This window comes from Trachemys scripta, chromosome 20, assembly GCF_013100865.1.
Source record: "Trachemys scripta elegans isolate TJP31775 chromosome 20, CAS_Tse_1.0, whole genome shotgun sequence".
Classification (NCBI taxonomy): Eukaryota; Metazoa; Chordata; order Testudines; family Emydidae; genus Trachemys; species Trachemys scripta.
The window spans coordinates 18,140,641-18,166,002 of record NC_048317.1 but is presented as its reverse complement, the minus strand read 5'-3'; the positions used below and the strand labels follow the sequence as shown (position 1 = coordinate 18,166,002).

Below are 25,362 nucleotides of genomic sequence, written 5' to 3'. Positions count from 1 at the left end.
TGACAAAATTTGCATTTAATTTACAATGTAGTAAAGGTTACAGGTAAAAAGCTAAACAGAAAGTGTGAAAAGGCCTATTACACAAATGTACAAACTTCTGTACAAAGCCCATGGGTTTCATGCCATCCCCTCCTTCCTGGCCCATAATAGCCATAGAGCTCTGAAATAACGAGAGCTTGTACAAACCCAACGAGGAGAAGAGCTTCAAAACAACAAGCAGGAAAGTTCCCCTTCCCCAGGGAGATCTTGCAAAGAGTCACTTGTAAAATAAAGTCTGTTCAACTTTTACTTGCCCCAACTGGTCACATCCTAAAGAGTTGCCTTCATAACATAGACAGGCAGGAAAGAGAAAAATCCTACAGCCTGGGAAGAAGAACTAAAAATCTAGGGAGGAAGTCTGTAAGTGGACTTTGGAGGATTTGGAATAGGAACGACTAAGGAGGAACACAAGCCATTTGGCATGACAACCTAAAACATGGTGTGTTACAATCATACCATGGAGAAATGGCACCAGGAAAAGCTCCAGCATCTAGTAGTTTGAGCCAGACATGGTGGAGAGGGGGAGGGAACCAGCCAGGCCATAAGGGACTTCAACCAATCCTGGCTGGGGTAGTTACTAGCTCATTTTTATACCACAAACATGATAGAATTTGTCATTCTGCAGAAGCAAAAATTACACTGATTTTGGAACATCTGTCCAAAGCAGTTCAAGGGGGTATGGCCAGATCTGATACATTACAAGGCAGCATAACTCTGATGGCTGTCAGGTTTTGGCAACACTAGTTTGCCAGGTATCTCCTCACAATGCACTACTAATGACCCGCCAGGGATGTTGCATCGTATTTTAGGGCACATATTCTGAAGGAATTCCCAAAAATAATATGGTGACTAATTAGATTAACTGTTTTAATCACACAATATAAAGGCTCCTGAATAAGCCTAGGACAACGCAGCACTGATTTCTCTATGTATTTACTTAAAGCAAAATACTGAATGAACATAAAATTTCAGTTTTAGAAACTAAAAATGAGGATTTGCAGGAGTATTCCCAGTCAAATTTCTCATTTTGTTCAACTGAAAGAAAACAGAGGTCAGACCAGAGCGCTGTGTACCCAAGCTCGGAAAACCGCTTTTGTTTAGATGAGGCAGGATTTTACATTCCACTGAGAAAGTACCATCATCATTTCAGGAATCTGCTGCTTGTCTTTAACCCCTGCCCTCTGCTGTTAGCAGGGGAAAAGGACAAAATACAAAAGAGTGCACATGGTTTATTCTTTAATCATTAAAACCCATGTAGTTTGTATGTGACCAACCCATGGCTGTTGGCTGGCTAGCTGCTCCTAATCACAGACCCATGACACCTTGTATGCTCTCAAATCTTAAGGGTGTGTGTGTGTGTGTGTGTGTGTGTGTGTGTGTGTGTTTTCTTCAATAAAAGATAATTTAATTTCAGCTGAAAGATTAAAGACCATACTTTAAAAAAAATCAAATGTCCCTATTTGTGTTCTTTGTAACACCTTGAATATTAGAGCAGAAGGGTTTTTAAAAAGGAGTTCACACTAACCATTTCTTTGCTGTTTGCCTTTTGTGTTTAACAGAGGGTGATAAGTCAGTTTCACTTTTATTTCTTGTCCATTTCACCTCCAGCTTCTCAAGAGCTATCCAGATGCTGCAATGTTTCAGGTTGCAAGTACAAAGGAATGTTTACAGCCAAACTAAAAGCCTTTATGTGATTTTGTAACGGTAAAACAATAAAAGCCATTCCATTTATATTACATTTTGTAATGTTTTAAAGTTACACACAAAAGCCCGATTCAGTACTGAATTTAGGCCTGCCCCGGCACACTTACTCTTGAGGTAGTGCATACTGCCCTGAGCAGTCTAGCTGGAGCAAGGTTACTCATAGTAGTCAGCACTACAACTAGTTGATGTGTTTGCAGGATCATGCCATAAATTTGGGGGCTGAATTACTTGACAGTGTCCTTTTAACTTATGGAGCGTAATGTCCAAGGGAAAAGGCCTTTGGATTCAAAAGGAGGTGGGAGATGTGTTTTTTTACAGACATAAAAAAATGTTTTGAAGACAGATCTTTGAGGGACATTTCACTCCTCCAATCTTGATATTACATGTGGTTAGGACAAACTTTAAAAGACGATACTGCACGGGAACAGTTTCTCAAGTTCATCGCTCCCACCCCCAAACAAAGCCCATCTCAGATCAGTAGAGAAGGGGTGGGCTTCTTGCCTGGCCAAGCTTCCTTTGCATATTTCTTCTTCTTCGGTTCATTCACAGCTTCAGGGTTAAAGACGGCAGGGTTGGGAGCAGGGTTCATGCTAACTGTCGATGGCACAACAGGAGTCAAGTCCACCTCTGGGGCAAGATTGGGGTAGGGCATTGGCAGGCCTCCAATGAGTGCTGTCCCATGAATGCCATGCGATTGGGAACCTGCCTCATTGTGAGTGGGAGGCAGGCCACCATACAATCCTCCACCGTAGGGGAAGTTCTGCATGCGCCGTGTTACAGACTCATCCATGCTCAGCGAGCCTGGGTTTTCCATCCGTTTCTTCTGCAATTGGAGGGAAGACAGAACTATTTAGTGAATGGTTCACAGCATGGAGGTCCAGAACAAGAAGCCACTTTAAATGGATCCCAGCTAATTTTTTCACCTTCTCCTCACACACCACAAATGGTCACCATGCACGCCACACATAGCTTTGTCCTATATGAAGCAGTTACACAGACATGGACAGGTTATCCTCTTCCCCTTCACCCCAGTTGGCTTTCCTTTGGGGCTGCCATTGAAGTCACTCCCAAAGCTCTCACTGATGCAGAGTGTAGGACAGACTGAGGGCATGTTTACATGACAAACTTAAGTCGACTTAAGTTAAGTCGAGACACAGCCACTGCAGTAATTAATTACGGTGGTTTTTCAGGTCAACCACTACCCTCCTTCTGTCAGTGGAGCATGTCCTCACCAGGAGCGCTTGCACCGACTAAACAGGGGCAGTGTGGGGGGGCTGAGAGCACAGTTTCTTAGTTCCAGGTGGAGCTCCCTGCTGGGAGCCTGGAGGGCAGCCCGGCCTCAGAGTGGAGAGCTTGGTGGAGCAGCCCAGCCTTGAGGCAGAGAGTGCACCTACCTGCCCTGGGATGACAAGCTGAGCTGTGAGCCAGGTGTGGGGTTCACAGCAGGGAACCTTCCAGCCTTTTTGTCAATTTCACAGCTCCAGCATTGACAAGAATGACAGCCAACAGCTGATGTAAGTAATGAAGTGTCTACATGGACACTGTTGCCTTAACTACGCCAATGCCTCATGGAGGTGGAGTTAATATGTTGGTGTAGTACGGCACTTACATCGGTGGGAGCAAGGCTGTAGTGTCCACACTGACATAATTTGGTTGACGTAAACTGCCTTTCGTCAACCGAACTCTGTAGCAGAGACCAGTCCTGAGTGCTGGAAGCATTAGGTAGGGTTTAGTTTATGGAATAGACTAAGCTTCCAATCTTTGCCTCCTGAGCTTGCTTGCCCGACCTGCATGTGTCCAGAAGGCATGGCTGAGTGGGCATGGTTTCTGAAGTATATTTCTTTACCTGGATACAAATTGACAAACAGGGCTGTCTCTGGATTATGAGTGGCAGATTTTGTGTCTTGCTTTTGATCACCCAGGTCTTTTTCCAGAGCAGTTATAATTAATTTAGAATGTAAGTAATCTTATGAGTAACTCAAAGTATTCCTTCCCATGCGCATTACTTTGTACTTGTCAATATGAGATTTCATCTGCAATCACACTGTTAGGCTATTCTGAAGTTCCTCAGTCTTCTTTAGTCCTGAGTAGCTTACATAATGGTGCCATCTGAAGACTTGCCCACTTCATTGTTCCCTGCCTTCCCACAGAAAAAGTGAATGGATCAAACCTCACCAGTCCTAATATGGAACTTTCTCTGACACCCACCGTTAGCCTTTTCTTGTGTAGAAAACAGACCATTGATTCCTATTTGTTGTTTTCTGCCCCCTAGCCAGCTTCTAATCCAGTGGTGGGCAACTTGTGGCCTCTCAGGGTAATCGGTTGTCAGGCCGCGAGACAGCGTTTACATTGACCATCCGCAGGCATGGCCGCCCGCAGCTCGCCATTTCTGGCCAACGGGAGCTGCGGGAAGCAGTGGCCAGAACATCCCTGCAGCCCGTGCCGCTTCCCGCAGCTCCCATTGGCCGGGAACGGCGAACCGCAGCCACTGGGAGTTGCGGGCGGCCGTGCCTGCAGATGGTCAATGTAAACGCTGTCTCATGGCCTGACAACCGATTACCCTGATGGGCTGCGTGCATGGGCCATCACTGCTCTTATGTCTCTCACCACATAATACCAAAAAACACAGCCAACGAATTTTTAGAAAATTATTTGGGACATTTCTATTGATCTTCAATTTTGTAAACGCTGCCTAAATTATGAACCTGAACAGACCAGCCAGTTTCCCTTTAATCCATCTGAACACAAAAAGAAAACACTGACAATTCCACCACCCTAAGGCACAATATTTAAGACAATAATTCACGTTACAGATTACAAATTACAGATGAAGATTTTTGGTTAGATTTGGAAGTTAGTTTGTACCTTAACTGGGACCACTGCTGTCTGTACCATGTTTCTGAAACGCCCGACTGAAGGGTCCACGTCCTCTGTAAGCATGAGAAGGATTAGGCTTTTAGTATGAAGGCTCCAAGAGGGGATGTACACTGCAGTGTGCACATGGCATGCAAGCGCCCCTCTATATGGAAGTGTCACATGGACCTTCCCTTCAGAAAGTCGCAGTTCAGGAGCTGCATGTGCACAGTAGAGAAACTAAGATCCTTCATACTGCTGAGGCCATCTAGTGGCAGTGGGCTCCTAATTTATTCAGGCTGGGAAGAGCTGGAAGAATTGCTGACCCTTGGGGATGGGTGTGTTGATATTGCTTAGCTTACAGTTGTTCCAATGGTTAATTTACCCTACCCACCTTCCTTCCAGACTGACTTTGCCAAGCTTCAACTTCCAGACAAACAAATTCAAATTGGAAATAAGGAACCTGAACAACTCATGCTGGCTGATGCTTGAAGTGGGATGTAAAAGGTTAAATGGTTAAGCATTAGGCTTACCGTTAACTGGAATTTAACCATTAACCCCACCCCCCAGCCGCCCATGCAGATTAGCAGGGGAAATTCGAGCTGTGGATCCAAACTCCGGCCTGCCATCCCTGCAACTACCGGTGCTCAAAGCATCTAGGGCTAGATTTTCAAAAACACTCAGCTCCCATTAGACACCGAAGTATGAGAGCTCAGCACGGCTGGTGTTGAGCCGTGGGAAATCCGGCCTCTAGCACCTCAGGGGCGCCGTCTGGGTGCTCAGCAAGTGGCTCAGGAGCTGTCGGCGTTGAGGGACCTTATGTACTCCTCTCAGGAGACAAGAGCAGTACGGTTCAGCTGGGAAGTGCCTCGGAGGGCACAACACCAACGTGGGGAAATGTGGGCCAGTCCCCAACTCAGATTTCTGTGTTTTCCAATTGACTGGCTCGCTGGCCATGGTGAGGGTGGACGACTCCAAATATGGGATACTAGCACGCAGGCTCTCAAAGGGGTGTGGGGTGAGGAGATGGAGGGGCAAGATACACATGCTCACCTGGATTAATGATCTCATCATCGTCGCTGAACGTCACTCTGGAGTTCTTCCGTTTTCTTTTTGGTCTCTGAATATCCAAGTTCCCTTCCTCTATGGTGAGCGTGGAGATTCTCTTGTTGTGGGCTGTGTTAAACTCGGTCAGGTTCTAAGGGCACCATCAGGGAGGAAATGGTCAGTGCAGCTATAACGCACGAAGCTGCCATCTGAGAGCTGTGAGAGTTAACAGCACAGCACATGACTTAGCCCCAGCCTTAAACCTCAAGGAAAGAATGGGGCAGAAGTGCCAGCTGCACTTTCTCGGTCCCCCTCCTGGTCTGCCCTCCACTAACTGACTGCAGGTGATGGGGCTACAGCAGGCACTGTTTGAACGAGCACCAGGGCTGGGGAACTGCCAGCGACCTGGCGTGGGTCTGGCTGGGGTGGAAGAAGACAGCTGGGTGCCTGTCAGAAAAGTCACTGGGCTGTTATACAAGAGGTGCTGGAAAGCAGCATGAAGGCAAGCCTATCCTAGTGGCAGGAGATGGCTTGTGAGTGCCTGCCAGCAGCAGACACCCCTAAAACCATTTACAGCACCAGGGAAATGAGCCCCAAGGACACTCAAGCCAATGGTGGGGAGTGCTATCCAGTAAGAGGCACAATGCTTCGTGGTGCTCACATCAAGCTCGGTCTCCTCCTCCGGCAAGCCCAGTAAGCCCTTGAGCTCCTCATCATCACCGCCCATTTTTTCATCTCCTTTAACCGCAGATGGCAGTGTCTGCGGCTTCTCTCGCAGAGTATACGCCCGCGTAGAGGCACCAAATGAAACTGTGGAGTCAATGGGAATCTGTTGGGGTTTGTGAGGTTCCAAACGGATATGACCCAAGAACGTGCCATGTGCTGAGGAGAATATCAGAATGAAAAAAAAAACAGACTGTCACTGGGGAACTGGAACATTGCCGTAAGGTCAAAACCTGGATATACACGTCATTGCAGTAACGCTATCACCCGAACATCCCATGCAGGGGGCTCACTCCCAGACACCAAGGGGTCAGCACTCCCCTAATAACTCAAACAGAAATGACAAGCACACTTTGGTTTCAGGTTTCCTCTAACACTTCTAGCCATCCCCTGCTTGTATCCAGCTTCTTGGAACAGGCTGGAGCTCCCTTGAGTTCCAGATCCTGAGAAAGTGCCCTACACAATGGAGATGTAGCTTTATAACTTGATTAAAAAAAAAAAAAAAAAAAAAGCTTATTATAGTTTTGAAGGGAAGGCCAAGTCCCTCTGGAACCTCACTGCCATGCTACCACTCTGATCCACTCCAGAGCCTGAAAACACTCATCAATCGCTGAATGAGGGAGGGGCACTGAGTGACGCAAGGAGTCCCTCTACCCCCCGCTGCTTGCGTCAATCTCAGAATGAGCATGTTAGTTCATATCCGAGATGGCCATTGTTTCCCCACATGGCAAAATGTGAATGAAAAGGAATATAGCTCTGGGGATGTTCAAGAAGGTTTGAGCATTGGGATGTAGTGCATTGGAAGTGTTACAAGTTCTCGGTCAATAAAAAGTTAAACTCAATCCTCATGCATCAAAACATTCTTTCAAACATCTTTAAAATCCAACCAGTCAAACTATCAAATCACCCTACACCCGCTCCCTGGTTAAATGCCAAGTTACTTACTGCTGTTAAGGTCTATGAGGAAAACCCTCTTAAGATGTTTGTGATACACCAAGGCAGCATGGACCCGAGAGCAGGACTGGTGATCAATGGTAAAATCGCACAGATCAGGGTTTCTCCCAAATAGATAATATTTCTTCTCATCAATGATCAGTTTCTGAGGTAGAATATTAAATAAATAACAGTATTACCGTATCAGAGTCATACAATCTCCCAGATCTTCCTAAAAACATGGACTCTAGAACATGAAGCAAACAGATCAAAACCCATCACAATCACACAAATCTTTAGCAAATTAGTAGAGAAAGGAAAGACTATGCACGACATAGGAAGTGACATGGTCTCAGCATATTAAAATCTGTCGGAAAACATTTCAATGTTGTCTTGAACTGATCAAAGGAAATTCAAAGAAAGCTCTGCTTTATAAGATCAGAGCAACTGGAGATGGAAGACATCTATTAGGTCCTATCCAGTCCACCTCCCTGAGGCCAGTGCAAAACAGAGTTTTGGAAGGGATAAAACACTATGCTTCAGGGCTTAAACCAATCTAACTATTAGGTATTAGGATGAGGCTGGGGGGGGAGGGAAAGAGTCACACACCTTCCTGTGATGTATATGGTACTGGGCACGGTCAGAGACCCCATACTGGTTAGATGGACCTTGGGTCCAATGCAGAATGTCGAGTCCTATGTAGGATTGTGCCTACATTGTGTTCTCCAGAGCTTGCTTTAGCCTAGTTGGTTTCTCCAGTGTGTTTTCACCCACAATCAAATCCACCTATCAGCCCATTTCTTCTGTTACTCATCTTAGCTTTTCCTTCTTACTCTAGCTCTCCATACTTATTGTATAAACAAAGTCGTTTGCTTAAACTGGATTAAGGTTGGGCATGCATGACATCCCCTCTATGTAAACCCTAAAAAAGCAAGGTACCAAATTATGAGACACTATGCCCTAATGCCAATAGAGTGTATTTCCATTGACAAGTGACATAGGGTAGGTCTACACTTTGCTTACCGCCGGACCCGGAGGTAAGCAATCCATCTTCTGGGATTGATTTATCACGTCTTGTCTAGAAGTGATAAATCGATCCCGGATCGATCCCAGAAGTGCTCGCTGTCGACGCCAGTACTCCAGCTTGGCGAGAGGAGTACGCGGCATCAACGGGGGAGCCTGCCTGCCGCGTCTGGACCCGCGGTAAGTTCAAATTAAGGTACTTCGAATTCAGCTACGAATTTGCGTACCTTAGTTCGAACTGGGGGGTTAGTGTGGACCAGGCCATACACTCAAAAGGAACTTCCTTCTGCCTGCAGATAGTAAGGAAACACTAGCCATCACCACACATTAATCTTCCTCATGGCGTAACAAAACCTTAATTAGAACTGCAGAAACAGGTGCAGCTGATATTCAGGGTTGACATATGTGCATCGGTTAAGTATGCGATGTGGCTTATGGGGAAAGTAATTTAGAGGATAAGGGTCTGGATGGATTAAGATTGAAACAAATACAGTGACTCACAAAGTCCCCATGCCCTTCTAAGTCATGGAACTGCAAAACCTCCAACTCAAACACTGGAAGACCAGGAAATGCTCACTTAAGGTGCCGCTGCACACCACACAACTCTGCCTCTGTGTGGACGCATATAGGACCATTATAGCACCCTAGCCAACAAAAGCTGACATTTTCCCTGTGCCCATAGCACCAAGCTAGGGCTCCTATTCATACAATCTGATGGAATGGGCAGTGGGCTGCATGGCAACATCAGTGAACACAAATTCATAATTTGAAAAAAAAAAAAAAAGGTTTTTAATTTAAATGATAAAATATAGTATTTTAAACTAATTTAAATTAAATAAAATTAAGCAGTACTTCTGTTGCAAAGTCTAAAATAACTTGGTGAAACTAAACTGGTGGAAGTCACTGGCTAAGCACCTGGAACCAGAGTTTGCTGAAGTGATGAACAAGTTTTTGATGGCAGTAGCCTCTTCTGCAGGTGCAAAGATATTTTCTTCATTTCAGTTTACTCAACTAGTTCAGTTCAATGATTAGTTCTTTCAAAGTTAAGAAGCCAATTGGGAGTTGAAAAAGCAGGAAAGCTTGGTTTCCTCTTACAATCTATGAATAAAAACTAGGTTTAAGAGGATGAGATCTATTAATTCTAAAGTAATGAAGGACATGGAGTATCGTAAGCAAGAGCAGAAGAATTTCTTCTCGTGTCTACTCTGCAATGATTAGGCCTCAACTGGAGTACTGTGTCCAGTTCTAGACGCCACACTTCAAGAAAGATGTGGACCAATTGGAGAAAGTCCAGAGAAGAGCAACAAAAATGATTAAAGGTCTAGAAAACATGACCTATGAGGGAAGATTGAAAAAATTGGGTTTGTTTAGTCTGGAGAAGAGAAGACTGAGAGGGGACATAACAGTTTTCAAGTACATAAAAGGTTGTTACAAGGAGGAGCAAGAAAAATTGTTCTTATTAACCTCTGAAGATAGGACAAGCAGCAATGAGCTTAAATTGCAGCAAGGGTGGTTTAGGTTGGACATTAGGAAAAAATGTCCTGTCAGAATGGTTAAGCACTGGAATAAATTTCATAGAGATTTTTCTCAAGACCTCATATATTTTATCTGAGCATTTCTTAACAAGAAGCAGACAATATGGCTTTGCACTTTTAATTCTGAGGTCAGCTGCACCTTAATCATGGCAGGTTTTAGAATTCCCCAAACTTTTCACCCCAATGGATTTATTGCTTCTTCCAAAAGGGTCTTACTCACTAGATTCAGTTCCCCAGGTGCTTTTCCTGAATTCAATACCTTTCATAGAATATTAGAGTTGGAAGAGACCTCAGGAGGTCATCTAGTCCAATCCCCTGCTCAAAGCAGGGCCAACACCAACTAAATCATCCCAGCCAGGGCTCTGTCAAGCCGGGCCTTAAAAATCTCTAAGGATGGAGATTACACCACCTCCCTAGATAACCCATTCTAGTGCTTCACCATCCTCCTAGTGAAATAGTGTTTCCTAATATCCAACCTAGACCTCCCCCACTGCAACTTGAGAACAAGAAGTAATGGTCTGTCATCTGCCACCACTGAGAACAGCCTAGCTACATCCTCTTTGAACCGCCGCCCCCCCTTCAGGCAGTTGAAGGATGCTATCAAATCCCCCCTCACTCTTCTCTTCTGCAGACTAAATAACCCCAGTTCCCTCAGCCTCTCCTCATAAGTCATGTGCCCCAGCCCCTAATCATTTTCATTGCCCTCTGCTGGACTATCTCCAATTTGTCCACATTCCTTCTGTAATGGGGGGGATCAAAACTGGACAGAATACTCCAGGTGTGGCCTCACCAGTGCCAAACGGGGTGTGTGGGGGGAAATAATCACTTCCTTCGATCTGCTGGCAATTCTCCTACTAATACAGCCCAATATGCCGTTGGCCTTCTTGGCAACAAGGGCACACTACTGACTCGTATCCAGCTTCTCGTCCACTGTAAATCGCCAAGTCCTTTTCTGCAGAACTGCTGCTCAGCCAGTCGGTCTCCAGCCTGTAGCGGTGCATGGGATTCTTCCTTCTTAAGTGCAGGGCTCTGCACTTGTCCTTGTTGAACTTCATCAGATTTCTTTTGGCCCAATCCTCCAATTTGTCTAGTCACTCTGGACCCTATCCCCACCCTCCAGCATATCTACCTTTCCCGCCAGCTTAGTGTCATCCGCGAACTTCCTGAGGGTGAAATAAACCCATCATCCAGATAATTAATAAAGATGTTGAACAAAGCTTTGTGGAGCTGCAGTCTATAATCCCATTTCTTATTATGGGAGAGTCAAGGAGCTGGTGCTTCCTTGTACTAAGTTTCCCTTTTATTCTCACGTTCTCAACCAACTCCCTCCTACTGGGTGAGCAGAACCAGACATGGGTATTTAAATCCCTAGAAGCCACAGGATACTGTGCTCAAAGTACTGTAAGAGCTGACCTAGGAATTTTTCATTCTTATTTCTAGTCCCAAGGAGAGTCAATGCAATTGTTCATTTACACCAGTACCAAGTGTCAAAGGTTAGCATTCGGACTTTGACACTCACTTTGCACATAAGTCTCCTTCAACTTCAATTTGGCCAAATCCATCTTTGTAGCTGCTGCACCTTTGCTCATTTTTTATGCTTTTCTGTTCTTATTTCCCTCCACACACTTTAATCCAAACATATACTGGTTAAAATAAACAAACCACAGAAAGATTGTAAGTGATAATGCATAAAAGTCGGGATTGGTTACAAAAGAAAATAAAAACGCAAGCTACTTCCTAAACTTTAACAAGCTAATGGAGTTTAAAGCAAGACTCTTTCACCACAAGTTGTAATAGTTCACAGGCTGGATTTCCTTTCAGCCAGGGACCACTCCCCCAGTTCAGAGTCAAGTGTTTGTTGATATCATGAGTAGAGAGATAGACCTCCAACTCAGCTCTCTCTCATACCAGTCTCCCCCCTTTGAGGATCTCCCCCCGACCCCCAATTGAGGTGTAGATGACATGCAGTCCCTTGTGGACGTGAGGGCTGAAACATTCCTGAGATGCAATATAAATTTCATATTCACTCCTTCCCCCTGCAGGAGAATGGCTGCTTAAGCAAGTGATAGTCCACTTGACTTTACTGATATCTGTCTGGGGGTACCAGTGTGTCTGTCTCTGAAAAATGGTTTGTGGATGTTACCCAGACTTAAAATATTTCAGTAACAACTACACAGTAGAATCTCAACTTCACATACATAGACTGTCACACCCCTCCTGTTGGCGTAGGTAGCATCTTCACTGAAGCGCTACAGTGGCGCCACTGTTGCATTTTAAGTGTAGACAAGCTTGAAACTCCTCTGTGCCTCTGAGTTATAACCCAGTGTGATCCTCTACACGCTGAGCTTAATACTTCATGGCTTGTTTTAATATTGCACTTCTCAGACCCAGCAATCACAAGATATATCTCAGATCTCTACATGAGAGCTGGGATACAGATAGCTCGGTTAGTATCAAGTGCTTAGTAAATCTGTAAAGATTAGCAGTGGCTAGGTAAGAGAACACTAACTACAGAAAAACATGCAGAGCTTTTTGACTAGTCTAAACAGATGACCCTTAAAAAGGTCAGTCAACTTAAAGTCATGTGTTGGGAACAAACATTTCTTCACCTTTACCAATAACACTAGATTAGAAAAAGTTAAAATTTTTGAAATCCTCTTTGCCTGTCACTATCTTTGCTCTTTTTGCAGCCCTATGAAGTTGACCAATGAAAATCAGTGAAGTCAGGTTCTTGATGTCACAACACATTCAGCCTTTACTCATGGTACAGCCAGATGTTTTACATATCAGTGAGTCTTGGAATATAGGCCCTGCAGGATGATCGAAAGATGAAGATTTTGCACCCTGAAGTTGATGGCTGTGATATATGGCGTATGGAAGAAGGGCAGGATAGGCGATTACAAGACAAGAAAGAATCGGAGCAGGGATGCCAGAGAATCAGAGTAGCACTTCAGAATTCCAATGAGGGAATCACTTACTAAAGTGTTAAATATCCGCTATTTGACTATGGTCGTGCTCTGCACTATACAACACACACAAGACATAGTCCCTGTCCCAAGGAGCTTACCTTCTCAACAGACAAACTATATTACAGACAATACTAGGTGATAGGAGATACATCAACAAAGTGCTTAAAATAAGCCTGAACACTTCTAGGTTCTTTCACCACTCCCCCAAATTGGGTTGGTTATGTTGTGTAGTAGAAAAAGATTGTGAATTAAAACTGGACTGTGGCTTGGGAAGAATACAATTAAATAAGTTCCAGAACATGAATTGTTAAATGGGAAGAGATGGTATTTTTGGTACCATAACCAAAATATGTATTTGATCTGCTGGTCCAATCTCCTGTGAGACAGGGGCAATATTCCCTTGCTGGCCAAAGATCCTGCAATATCGCACACTGCAAGCCAGTGAACAATGACTCCCAGCTCCTTGGGTTCGCTTCACCAGGCCTCAGATTCCTAATGCTCCAATTTCTTCCTTAGCAGCATTATTTTGGCTCCCCCTACTTTGTAACCTTTGGCTCCCTGAATGGTTTTGTTCCCACTGCTGAACTCTAATATTTTAAAATAAATAAATAAAACTTGCCTAAAATTTATTGTAAAAATATTACACACAAACTATAGTAACAAACCCCTGCAATAAGCAGCTCAGAATCAGTTGAATACTACTTACTTTGCATTGGACATTTGGGCTCCCCAGGCATTAGTTAAGTGAACTTCTGCTTACAAAACCAGGCTCCGGGAGTACTTCTGACAAGGAGGACTGCTGGTCAGAATCCGAGACCAGCTACACTAAAACCTTCAATAGCATATATACTTTTAGGGGATAGGCAGACAACTCTGACCCAATATTTAAGTTTGGTAAAATAAGGCTTTGCACAAAGCAACAGTTTTGGAAATACTTGCTTTTTTTTTTTTTTTTTTTTTTTAATTGTGTTTTGTTTGGGATTTACCCACGTTCTAGAAAGATGAATTCAAACTCACCAGATGCAGAGAAGTGCTGCTAGGATAAGAGGAAGGGAGAACCTCTCTTATGAGGGACAAACAAGCCAAGTTCTTTTAAGCCTAGCAAAATGAAGGCTTAGAGGGAATAAGGTTGCTCTCTATAAATACATTGGAGAGAAAGTGTAAAACACAAGGGATGGAGAAGAGCTCTCAAATCTAAAGGAGAATTCTGGCACAAACTGGCCATGAATACATTTAGGTTGGAAATTAGAGGAAGGTTTCTAACCATCAAAGGAGTCAGGTTCTGGAACAGCCTTTCAGTAGGAGTAGTGGGGCAAACCACCTAACCAGTTTTAAGATGGAGCATGCTACATTTATTTACATGACTATGTGAATGGCTACCTCTGAGAGCAAGAGACTAGATTTGCTGGTCTGGAAGGTCCCTTCCAGTCCTACGTTCCTAAACCCAATCACCATGCAGCTGATGATGCACAGCACAGCTTCCTGACTGGGACCCAGTGCACGTACACAATGGGGACTTTGCACTTCATTAAAATAAGTTACAAACATTAAGCCTGGCTGGCTGTGGTGAAAGGTTGGGGGCTGGATCACTGTTTATAATAAAAATAATAAAAAGAGTGTGTCGGTGGAAGAAAGGGTCACTTAGGGGTGCACACAGAGAGGGAAGGGTCACTTTGGGGTGTACATGGAGGGGGAAGACTGGGAAATAAAGCAATGGAATTCAATTCCCCATCAACAGATGGGTTAAATCCCATCTCCTTCTGCATGCTTATTACATCTATTTTCATACCTCAATTAGTTTGTCTCCTTTGACTACATCCAGATGCAAGCCAGGGGGAGGTTTTCCTGCCCTGGAAAATAAGGAGAGAAATAAATATTGATGTGTAGTATTGTTAACATCATACCATCATTCTATCAATCCCAAACAAATCCAAACCAAATCCAGGTTTACTGTGAAAAAAAATAGTCCCACAAGTGTCCTGTATGTGAGGTCCCAGATTTGTTTTGCTTACAGACAAAAATCTCTCTGTACTTACCAAGTTATTCAGTTGCCACAGCACACTGAGGTTAGATGGGCTTGAAACACTCACCAGAAACCTGCTAGCCATCAAAGGAAATCAACCAACAAGCGATACACAAAGATGAGGGGGATAGTGCTGACATTAACAACTTCCTTGGATAACGCCAGGTGAGAAACGCAGCCAACTCCCAGCTTCTGGAACTGGAGAGGGGCTGGGGTTCCTAACAAGGGCTGTCCCTGCACCCTGCTTGGGGACTCCCATCTCTTGTATTAACTGCTAGCTAGTAGATATCTGATAAACCTGAAGCCCCCTGCCTTTCCCTTCAGCTACTAGAAGCGAGACAGTGGTTTCCCCCACTGCTGCATTTTAGACCCTCCTGATTGTTGGGGAAACAGTGAGGACACATCTCTGGTACTCTACTCCTCCTCCACTAGAAATATCCCCATTGCTTGCTTCTGGTGCGGCTCAAACGTTCTATGCAACTACACCTCTACCTCGATATAATGTGACCCGATAGAACAGGTATTCAGATATAACGTGGTAAAGCAGTGCTCTGGGGGGGAAGGAGGGGGGGGGGAAGAGGTGCAAAGCAAGTTCGATATAACACGGTTTCACCTATTACGGGTAAGATTTTTTGGCTCCCGAGGACAGCGTTATATTGAGGTAGAGGTGTACATGATTATCAGCTACATGCTGCCCACCAATTTCTGAATAGCTGGAGTGTAAGAGACCAGAGTCTCTGCTACTGTTGGGAAGCTCTGTACAATAGCAGTGACACTGGAGCATTGCCTGTAGACTTGGGAAAGAAATTTGTAATTGAAGTTCACCTCATTGATTACCTGCAGCGGTCAATGTTTTGGGGATATGCTTCAGATTCAGAACCATGTGGAAAACAGTACGTTGGGGGCTGTGCATGTGCCTTTCCAGATCTAAAACGTTTGAACAAAGGACACAGAAGAAATCACAGCCCTTATCCCTCATTTCCTTTCCTCCTCCAGAATTTAGCAGAAAGTTTTTGTGTCAAAGACCTCTCTCTGTATACAGTCTGACCAGCCGCTACCTTAGCCTCCTAAAGACTCACTTCTGCTTTGATGCCTACAAAACACTGGCTGCTGCTCATAGCTAGGCAGATGAGAAGCTTTGATTGTCTTTTTCTACTCCTTCCTTCCCCTACTCTTTGCACTAACGTTACACTTCCTGCCATTCCCCATCCTCTTTCTACCTGTAAGTTTAAACAAAAAAACCCCAAACACACACAAGAAAACACGTAGCTAACAAAATGGTGCCAATTCATTGTCTATGAATTTATTTCATGTTATATTTCCCTCCTCTACCCTTGTATCTCAGGCTTTGTCTACACTACACTTTCTTCATTAAGACTTCTGCCGCTCAGGGATGGGAAAAAACAAACAAACGAACAAATGACCGTTTTGACGATGAAAAGTGCCGGTGTGGACAGTGCTTTGTTGGCTGGAGCTGCTCTCCTGTCGATGAAGTTACTGACCCTCATGGGGGGTGGTTTTATTGTGTCACCAGGAGAGCTCTCTCCTGGCAACGAAGAGTGGCTATACTGCTTACCTTACAACAGCGCAGCTGCAATAGCACAGCCACGCCATTGTAGGGTGTGCCGTGTAGACTTGGGCTTAGGATCTAAGGCTTTCAGTGCAGGAACCGTCTCTTACCTATGTTTGTATAATGCGCAGCACAATGAGGCCCTATTTCTGGCTGGGGCCTTTTGGCACCACCAGAATAAAGGTGTTTACCCTTAACAGCAACATGGGGAAACCTTATGATTCTAGCAAAATCTGACACTCACTGGAAAAGGCTAGATCAGAACTCAGTAACTCAATCCAGGCTGCCTTGTTCAGGTTCCTAAGGAGACAAGGTGGGTGAGGTAATATCTTTTATTGGACCAACTTCTGCTGGTGAGAGAGACAAGCTTTTGAGCCCCAAAAGCTCTTCTTCAGGTCTGGGAAAGGTACCCCCAGCATCACAGCTAAATGCAAGGTGGAACAGGTGGAAAGAGGGGGTTAGTGGGTTATGAAATTAAACTCAATAACTGGTAGACACTAAAAATCATGGTCTGATCAGAAACACTGGATTTATGGCTTATTACAACAATCTAACCCATTAACACCCTCTTTTTGTTTTCAGACCGCAGAGTGTTAATGGGCAATCTGTTCCACCTTGCAGTTAGCGGTGACTCGAGTACCTCTCCCAGACTTGAAGAAGAGTTCAGTGTGGCTCGAAAGCTTGTCTGTCTCACAAATAGAAGTTGGTCCAATAAAAGATATGTCTCTTTCATATCCTGGGATTAACATGGTTATTGCTCCCAATACATCTGTTAGTCTTAAAGGTGCCACAGGACCCTCTGTTGCTTTTTACAGATTCAGACTAACACGGCTACCCCTCTGATACTTGATGGTTATTCACGTAGCTGAAGTTGCGTAACTTTGATCGATTCCCCCTCCCCGCCCGGTGTAGACCAGGCCTGAGTGTGGGAAACTGCCAGCCCAAGCCCCAGGGTGGCAGGGCTCCGGCTGTCAGCCACCTGGGGCTCACAACCAGAACCATCTGATGTGAGCAACGCAGGGTCTACACTGACAATTGTGTTGACCTAACTATATTGACCTAAGCACTATGCCTCTTGTGCAGGTTGGGTTATTAAGTCGGTGTAGCGGGTGACCTACATCAGCAGGAGCAACACTGTAGTGTAGGCCTGGCCTGTCAGGCCATTTCTCATTTTCTTCTGTAGCAAAGAAGTCTAGCTGGAACATGCCATTTGTACTGAATCATGTTTCTACTACTGAGACTGTTTGCTAGAATAGTGTCTTTTCCAAGAAGATGGCCAGCCAGGCTTCCTGGTACAAATACACCACTCAAAGCAGAACTCTCTCTTTGCAAAAAGGGGCATGGGAAAGCTCCCCTTGATGACTGATGTAGTATATCAGTGTGATGCTCTCCACCAGGATTTATACTGTTTTGAATGTGCAGAGGAAGTGACTTGAAGGTCAAGTGAATTTCTCTCCAAACTAAAATATTTATGGGAGATCTGGTTTTCTTGATTTTCCACTGTTCTGAGACTTTCCAAACCTGTGCACAATTATTTTTGGTTGAACAAATGCCTTTCTTACAGGCATTCTTTGGAACTGTCCCCCCTGTTAAGGAGTCTTGTCCATCTTGGGCCAGAATCATCATTGAGTGAATGCTGTCTAGCTGGGAAGAGTAGACCTGTCTTAGACATTGTTCTAGTAGTCTCAAGCAGAGTCTAGCAAAAGGATTGACAGGTGCAGGAGGTCATTAGCCCCAGAAACCTCAGATGGAACCATACGTTGTCTAAGTTGGGATATTGGTACTTTGTTTACTGCATCTCCTAAAACTTGCCTGGAAGAAGATAAGCAGTTGTCAACTTGAAATCAAAAACACCTCCTGTGGAAAGTAGAGTTGGGTAGAAGAACACCTTTTTATTGTTGATCTTGAGCTCCAATGAATACTTCCTCAAAAGCACAATGCACCCCCTGTGGAGGTTGAGCCTTAAGTAGCCAGCCACCAAGACAGATAAGTGTTAATTTTTGGTATCTCAGATAAACAGATACTGCAGCAAGACTTTGTAAACCCACTCAGAGCTGTAGCAAGACTGCAGAGAATGATCCTATTATAGCAGAGGTGGGCAAACTACGGTCCACGGGCTACATCTGGCCTGCGGGACCGTCCTGCCTGGCACCTGAGCTCCTGACCCGGGAGGCTAGCCCTGGCCCCTCCTCCGCTGTTCCCCCTCCCCCACAGCCTCAGCTCGCTCAGGCGCAATGCTCTGGGCAGTGGGGCTGTGAGCTCCTGGGGCAGCACAGCTGCAGAGCCCGGCCTGCCTGGTCTCTATGCTGCGCAGTGGCGGCAGCGTGGCCCGGCTCCAGCTGGGCAGTGCGGCTGTAGCGCCACCAGCCACTGGTGCTCCAGGCAGCACGGTAAGGGGGCATGGAGCGGGGGGGTTGGATAGAGGGCAGGGGAGCTCAGGGTGATGGTCAGGGGGCGGGAGTGTGGATAGGGGTTGGAGGAGGAAGGAGACAGGGGGTTGAATGGGGGCAGGGGTCCCGGGGGGCGGGAGGGGGGGCGCCAGTCAGGAAGGAGGAGAGGTGGATGGAGTGGCAGGGGTTCCGGGGGCAGTCAGGGGACAGGGAGAAGGGATGGTTGGATGGGGCAGGAGTCCCAGGGGGACCGTCAGGAATGAGAGGAGGAGTTGGATGGGGCGGTGGGAGTCCAGGGGACAGGGACCGGGGGTGTGTAGATGGGACAAGAGCCCTGGGGGGTGGGGCAGATAGGAAGTGGGGGCCGGGCCACGATCCCCCTCCCCTAACCGGCCCTCCATACAATTTACAAAACCTGATGTGGCCCTCAGGCCAGAAAGTTTGGCCGCCCCTGTATTATAGTAATGGCTGTAGCTCACACAATCTTAAATTCTTCCTGAGGAGAGGCTGAATGGGCATCTGGAAGTAAGAGTCTTGCTGAGAACTCTGAATCAATCCTACAATATTTGGAGGAATTCTGGTGGCTTGGGCTCACTAGATGAAATCGAAATTTCAGATGCATCTGTTCAGAACTCAGATCTGGAATTGGATAAAGATTTCCTCATTTCTGAGAATGAAAGTCATGGGAATAAAATCCTTTCCACAGAACTTGTTGTAGGAAACACTGGATGAAATTTCATGGCCTGCGTTATGCATGCCAGACTAGATGACCATAATGGTCTCTTCTGGCCTTTACATCTATCAACGTACAGCTCCTAGTTGAAGACGTTCCTTTAGAACTGTTCTAAAAAGAGGATTCTTGAAGAAGGATGAAGTAGCAATTTCAATTGGATACGGTTCTTTGGCTCCCATCAGGACTCATTTTCACTGTTAAGTAGTTGCCTCATTTTACACTGACACTCCTGGTGGGTGAAGAGATTCCTGTGTGTAGCCTGGCTTGGTTGGTTCAACCTGTAAAGCATTTTGGCATTCTCCATGAAGAAAACTTCTATTGCCAAAGCCCAGTGTGGTCCACGGTAAACTTAATTTAAATCATGAGGCCAGGTCTGTGGATTCTGTGATATTTCAGTGCAACAGAGTGAAGCGTTTACAACAGCATCAAAAATGAAATTTAAGTTTGTATTGTATTTTCCTATAATTCAGTCAGTACAATATTCCTTGTTAACTTGATTGGTTCCATTTATTAATACTACCCTTGCATTTTCAATAGGCTTCGGGTTTCTGTACTGAAAATAGATTACTGCACTGTAGCAGTCGGGGGAAGGTGTCAGGCTTGGCAACAGGGCAAGGCACAGTGCAAGTTTTCAGCATCTAGGGAGGCGGTTTGGGATTGTTGGATAAATACACTGGCTGGAAAGTGATCAGCAGTGAAATGGTTAAAAGGACACCATCAATTGTAAAATCAGATTTCCATCTGAAAATTTTGTATCTAGAATTGTTAGAAGTAATCCCCAACATCACTCTAGCAAAGATTACTGATTTGTCTGTTTCACCGTTTGTTGCATTACTCATAAAACGTGGAGAGTTCATGTGGATTCTCTCTCAGGTTCAGCAACAAGGTGTTTTTATCAGTATTAGCAGCAACAAAGCAGAAACTGAAACAGGAGAAGACAGGAGTGTGTGCACAGAGAAAGGTGAGGGAAAGAGGTCTGAGCCCTTACATGTTTGAGGTTGGTGCTTTCAGGCCCAATCAAGAGACCTTTATAAACAGAACACAGAAATTCTCAAAAATTGAAGTGATGCTAATTATAGCATACTTTATTATATAGCTGAATTTTTTAAAGTCAGTTAAAAAATTCAAGTTGACAGTATCCTTTTCACAATATTCAGATTGTCATCTTTAGGGTTGAGTGTTAACACACCATTACGACAAATGGAACAGTTTACACTTCTCAGTGCTATTATTTGAGGTTAACAACAGTACATTGTTACCTTCAGTTCACCTTCGGAGAAGTCTTTGCAACAATAAGGTCTTGTCTAGATTAGATATTTTAAAAATACTTTTTAAAATGTGTTAGCTGTTAAAGATGTGGGCTGGACAAGTTTTATTTTAATGTGTTAATTTCAAATCAGGCCACTTATTTAGGTTTCTAAATGTGGATTTAGGAGCCTAAATTTAGCCATCTCTTTCATAAAATCTTGGTCTACATTACCATTATATACATCCCAGTACCTGGCTTGTAGGGCACGGTAGAATTTCCTGAACTCTGAAGGCATTCATCCTCTCCAGATAACAAACATTGTGACTTCTCCACCAGTGAGAGCTTGACCTTGGTTCAAAGATACTTGTGAAGTGCAACTTGTATCTTTAAAATGTTCTAGTTTACACCAAATTTTTATGTAGATCCTAGCAGTGCCTTGAGGCCCCAACTACCCGCTTCTCCAGACTTGCTTGCTGAAACCAACTATTCTCTTGCCAACTGCCTCCTGATGAACCAAAGTTTCAAGTCTTGTATCACACGTTATATTTCATACACAGATAACTGAAGTTCACCCTGCATGATATAAATGTCTCAGGGGTCACCTGAAACTTTTGGATAATGAAGGATTCAGATAGTTCAGGGACACTGTACAGCTGAAGCCTGCTCCTGCGAATCCTCTCCAGCCCAGGGAGACATAACTGGAGGACAGTTTGCCATGTTCCCTCTGTATACATATGATTTACATACCCAGCTTTTATAAACCACCACTGTGCTTATGTCAAGATCTTGTCGTCCATGTTTCAGTTCAGAAGAAATTAGAACTAAGTTTATGAACAAGAACTTATAAACAAACAGTAAAGCTTTTAAACAAAGCATGAAATTCTTGATCTTTACTGGAGACTGGTACTTCAAAATCAGAAGAAAAAAAAAAAAGTCCACCTGCAACAGGGCTCCTCCCCACAACTGGTTAAAACACAAACACCAATGGTGGAGCATGCCTGACACTTTCTATTACAAAGACACCATTTTGAGTTACTTATAACATGGCCAAACTTTAAACATTGGGGCTGAAATTTTCCATTCTGGGTGCCTACTGAATTTTTTTTTTTTTTTTTTAGTGTCAGTAAAAAGCTGTTTTCAAGAGAAAAGTTAGGCAAACCAACATTTTCCTGGTGCTTTCAGTGATTTAACTGAGAAGTTTTATCACCTGCATGCTTTGGAGGAGGAACTTGAAATTTGGCAGGGACGTTGCTCTTGTGTCAGAGATGCAGCTTTTGCTGTTCTAGTGTAAATCCAGTGAATTTGGATGAGTTAAAAGCCTCTGAAAAATTGAAGTTTGCACATGCTTCTGTAGAGGTTTATTAAAAGCCAGCAGCATTCTTCCCTGAAGATTCTGTCTGCACCAAGTATGCTCCATTCCCACACAGCTCCTGTGTGGTAACTGGACTGAGCATGCTCCATAAGGAAGGCATTTCCAACAATTGCTTCTCCCACCCACTGCAGGCTTCCATGATGCCAGGTATCAGAACTAAGAACAGAGACACAGTCCCTCTTGTGCTCGCAATGCCATGGAGAAGGAAGCAGTCTGACTAGAATGCAAAGAGGTGAGGAGTTTAGCAGAGTGAGTAGGTGTAGTCTGGGAACAACAGGAGTAAAGGGGACAGAAACCAGGGACAGAAGATGATGTATAATGACTAGGGCACACTCCAGTCCAGAACCTGGAAGTCCTCAGTTCTTTTCCAAGTCTCAATATTCCTATCCAGAAAATATCTGAGAATCCCACTGATAAAATGTGCATCTCTTCCTCCTCTAGTGGCTGGTCCATATAGAGGATAAGGGATGACTACTACCACCAGATACTCAGTTCTCAAATTATAGAAGTCGGTGGCCTACAGGTCCCAATCCTGCCGATGACCCACATGATGGTCAATATAATTTCACCTGACCAATTTTTTTTTTTTTTTTAAAGCCAAGAATTTACATTTAAAAACCTAAATTAAAAAGAGACACAGGTTGCAAGCTCTCAAAAGTTAAAGTGCCAGAATGAAGGTTACACATACAACTTTAATAAAACCCATGTGTGTGTATGCATTATAAACCTTTAACATACTATTTATTGTCTCATTCTGTGCATATGACTAGGGCCCTACCAAATTCACTGTCCATTTTGGTCAATTTCAAGGCCCCAGGATTTTAAAAAGTGTAAATTTCAGATTTCAGCTATTTAAATCTGAAATTTCATGGTGTTTGTAATTATAGGGGTCCTGACCCAAAGAGGAGTTGTGGGGGAGGTTATTATAGGGGGGGGGGTGCTGAACTGCTACCCTTACTGCTGAGCTGCCACCTGCAGAGCTGGCCATCAGTCAGACGCCGCCACCCTCCAGCCACCCAGCTCTGAAGGCAGCACAGAAGTAAGGGTGACAATACCACAACCTCCCTAAAATAACCTTGCGACCCCCCCCCCCCACACACACACACACACTAGTCTCCCCGTGAAATACGCATAGTATAGGGTAAAAGCACACACACAAGACCAGATTTCACAGGAGGAGACCAGGTTTCATAGTCCGTGATGCGTTTTTCATGGCAATGAAATTGGGAGGGCCCTACATGAGACGGATGGTGCTCAGGGAATGAATTGTGGTTCTGTAGTGAATGAGACTGTCGCCTATAGGACCCCTACCTTGTTTATTGCAAATGGGAAGGTGTGTCGCAGAAGAGGCAAGGGATCGAAGGAAGAAAAAGAATGGTCTCCTGGTTAAGATGGTTGAATGACACTCTGGAGAATTGGATTCTCCACTTGCCTGTGCCACACAGTTCCTATGTGATGTGTGGCAAGTCATTTAAAACTTTTCACAAGTGGTCAGTAATTGGGTTTTTCATTTTCTGGGTGCCTGACTTGAGACATTTGGGGAAAGATTTGCAGAAGTGCTAAGCACTCATGACTGCAAGTGAAGTCAATGATAGCTCTCTGCTTTGAGCACATGACATGCTATAAATTTGTTAATTAGACTGAAACATCAGGCCCAAACCATCTGCATTTAAGTATCAGCTAATCATGGATGCCTAACAATTTTGGGCTTAATCTCCCTATACTACACCCCTATTTTATAGGTGGAAAACTAACACCATCTTGCCTCACAGGAGTGTTCCTTAGTGTTTGTGAATCTCTCAGATACTAGGACAACGAGAATGCAAGAAAAGCACATAAGTAAATTAGTAGTTTTGTATTAAGTGCAAGGTTTACATGGTGTGCAGTAAATAAAGCATGAGACAATACAAAGGGATGAGATGGATAAAAAGCAATGTAGAACAGAGACATATTCGGTGAGCACTATCCACTGAATACCGCTGGGGTCTTGCGGAAGAAATAGGTGATCATGCCAGCAAAGACTTGATCACATGCATACAAACAAGGGTTGGAATTAGGCTACCACTGGCATCTCCTGATTTTTGAGTGCTTGACTTTGCCACTTCAATGTTTTTACTGTAGTTTTTCTCCTAGGGAATTTAAAGTTAGACCAAGCACGGAACTTGAATACATTGAAGAAAACAATCCTGCACTGTGCACGGATGATGGTGTGGATGACCAAATAGGCCTTTGGTCTTGTTCTCTTTGAAGCTACAGATAGCAGCCAAGCCCATAATACTTTCACATTCTACCTGTGCATTCCCTCCGACAGGCTCCCCCTCAGTATAAGGGGGAGGGAGGGAGGGAGGAGGGAATCACAGCCAATTTCAAGTTAACAGGTTTCTCACACTTTTGAAGTGCATGTCAGGCTTTTGCTTATTCTGCTCCAATTCCCTATTTCACTAAAATCTTGGGGAAACATTTATGGAAAAAAAACACATAAGCATGTTTCAGATGTGGTGTTGTTATCTCAGCAGCTACAGTAAATATAAAACAGAACTCAGATCTGAAGTTGCTATGAAAGAAATTCAATTATCTGCACTTTGCACAAGTTCAAGTAGGTGAGCACCACTGCGTAACAATCACACTCCCAAAGTGTGCTGCTTCACTGTGCAGATTCAAAATGCTTCCTAAACAGCTTACCCAGTCTAAACACCCATGAGAAAAAAAAGTGTTTATTAATCCTCATTTTACAGATAAAGAAACTGAGGCAAGGGGAAGCCACAGCAGGAATCAGTGGCAGACCCTGGATAGAACCCAGGAGTCCTGCTCTCATCCCAGCACACAAGCCATACCTCTGACTGATCAGACGTTTACACTCATTGAGGACACACACCGCATATCAAGTTCTGCACCTTGGCCAATAATTTGCTGAATGAGAGGTTCTGCCATACCACGGCCAAGCCACCAACCCCAGTGCACGGTGCCAGCCCTGCCCCGCACCTCCCACCCCACAGCACGCGCACCGTGCCAGCCCTCCCAGCCCCGCCCGCGCGGGCAGCCCCAGCCGCGCTCACCAGCTCGGGCAGTCGAATAGCGACAGGCCGCCACAAGAATTCGCGTTCGCCGCCATCTTGTATATACCCCATTCAAGCGGGCCCGGGGCAGGCTGGGAATCAGGAGGACCGGCCGGGAGGCGATCCCGGCATGCACCGCGCGC

At 44.7% G+C, this 25,362-nt stretch overlaps 1 protein-coding gene and 1 non-coding gene across 2 annotated transcripts; both read right to left on the bottom strand.

Moving 5' to 3' along the window:
- Positions 1-25,362, bottom strand: PPP1R8 (protein phosphatase 1 regulatory subunit 8). Its single transcript, XM_034754180.1, has 7 exons — positions 25,220-25,362; positions 14,616-14,676; positions 7,312-7,465; positions 6,305-6,525; positions 5,650-5,794; positions 4,609-4,673; positions 1-2,566 (listed from the first exon to the last, which is right to left on the bottom strand). The coding sequence occupies exons 1-7, from the start codon at positions 25,273-25,275 to the stop codon at positions 2,213-2,215; spliced, it is 1,056 nt and encodes a 351-aa protein (XP_034610071.1). The 5' UTR covers positions 25,276-25,362; the 3' UTR covers positions 1-2,212.
- LOC117868457 lies at positions 12,156-12,320 on the bottom strand. The gene has a single exon (XR_004643640.1).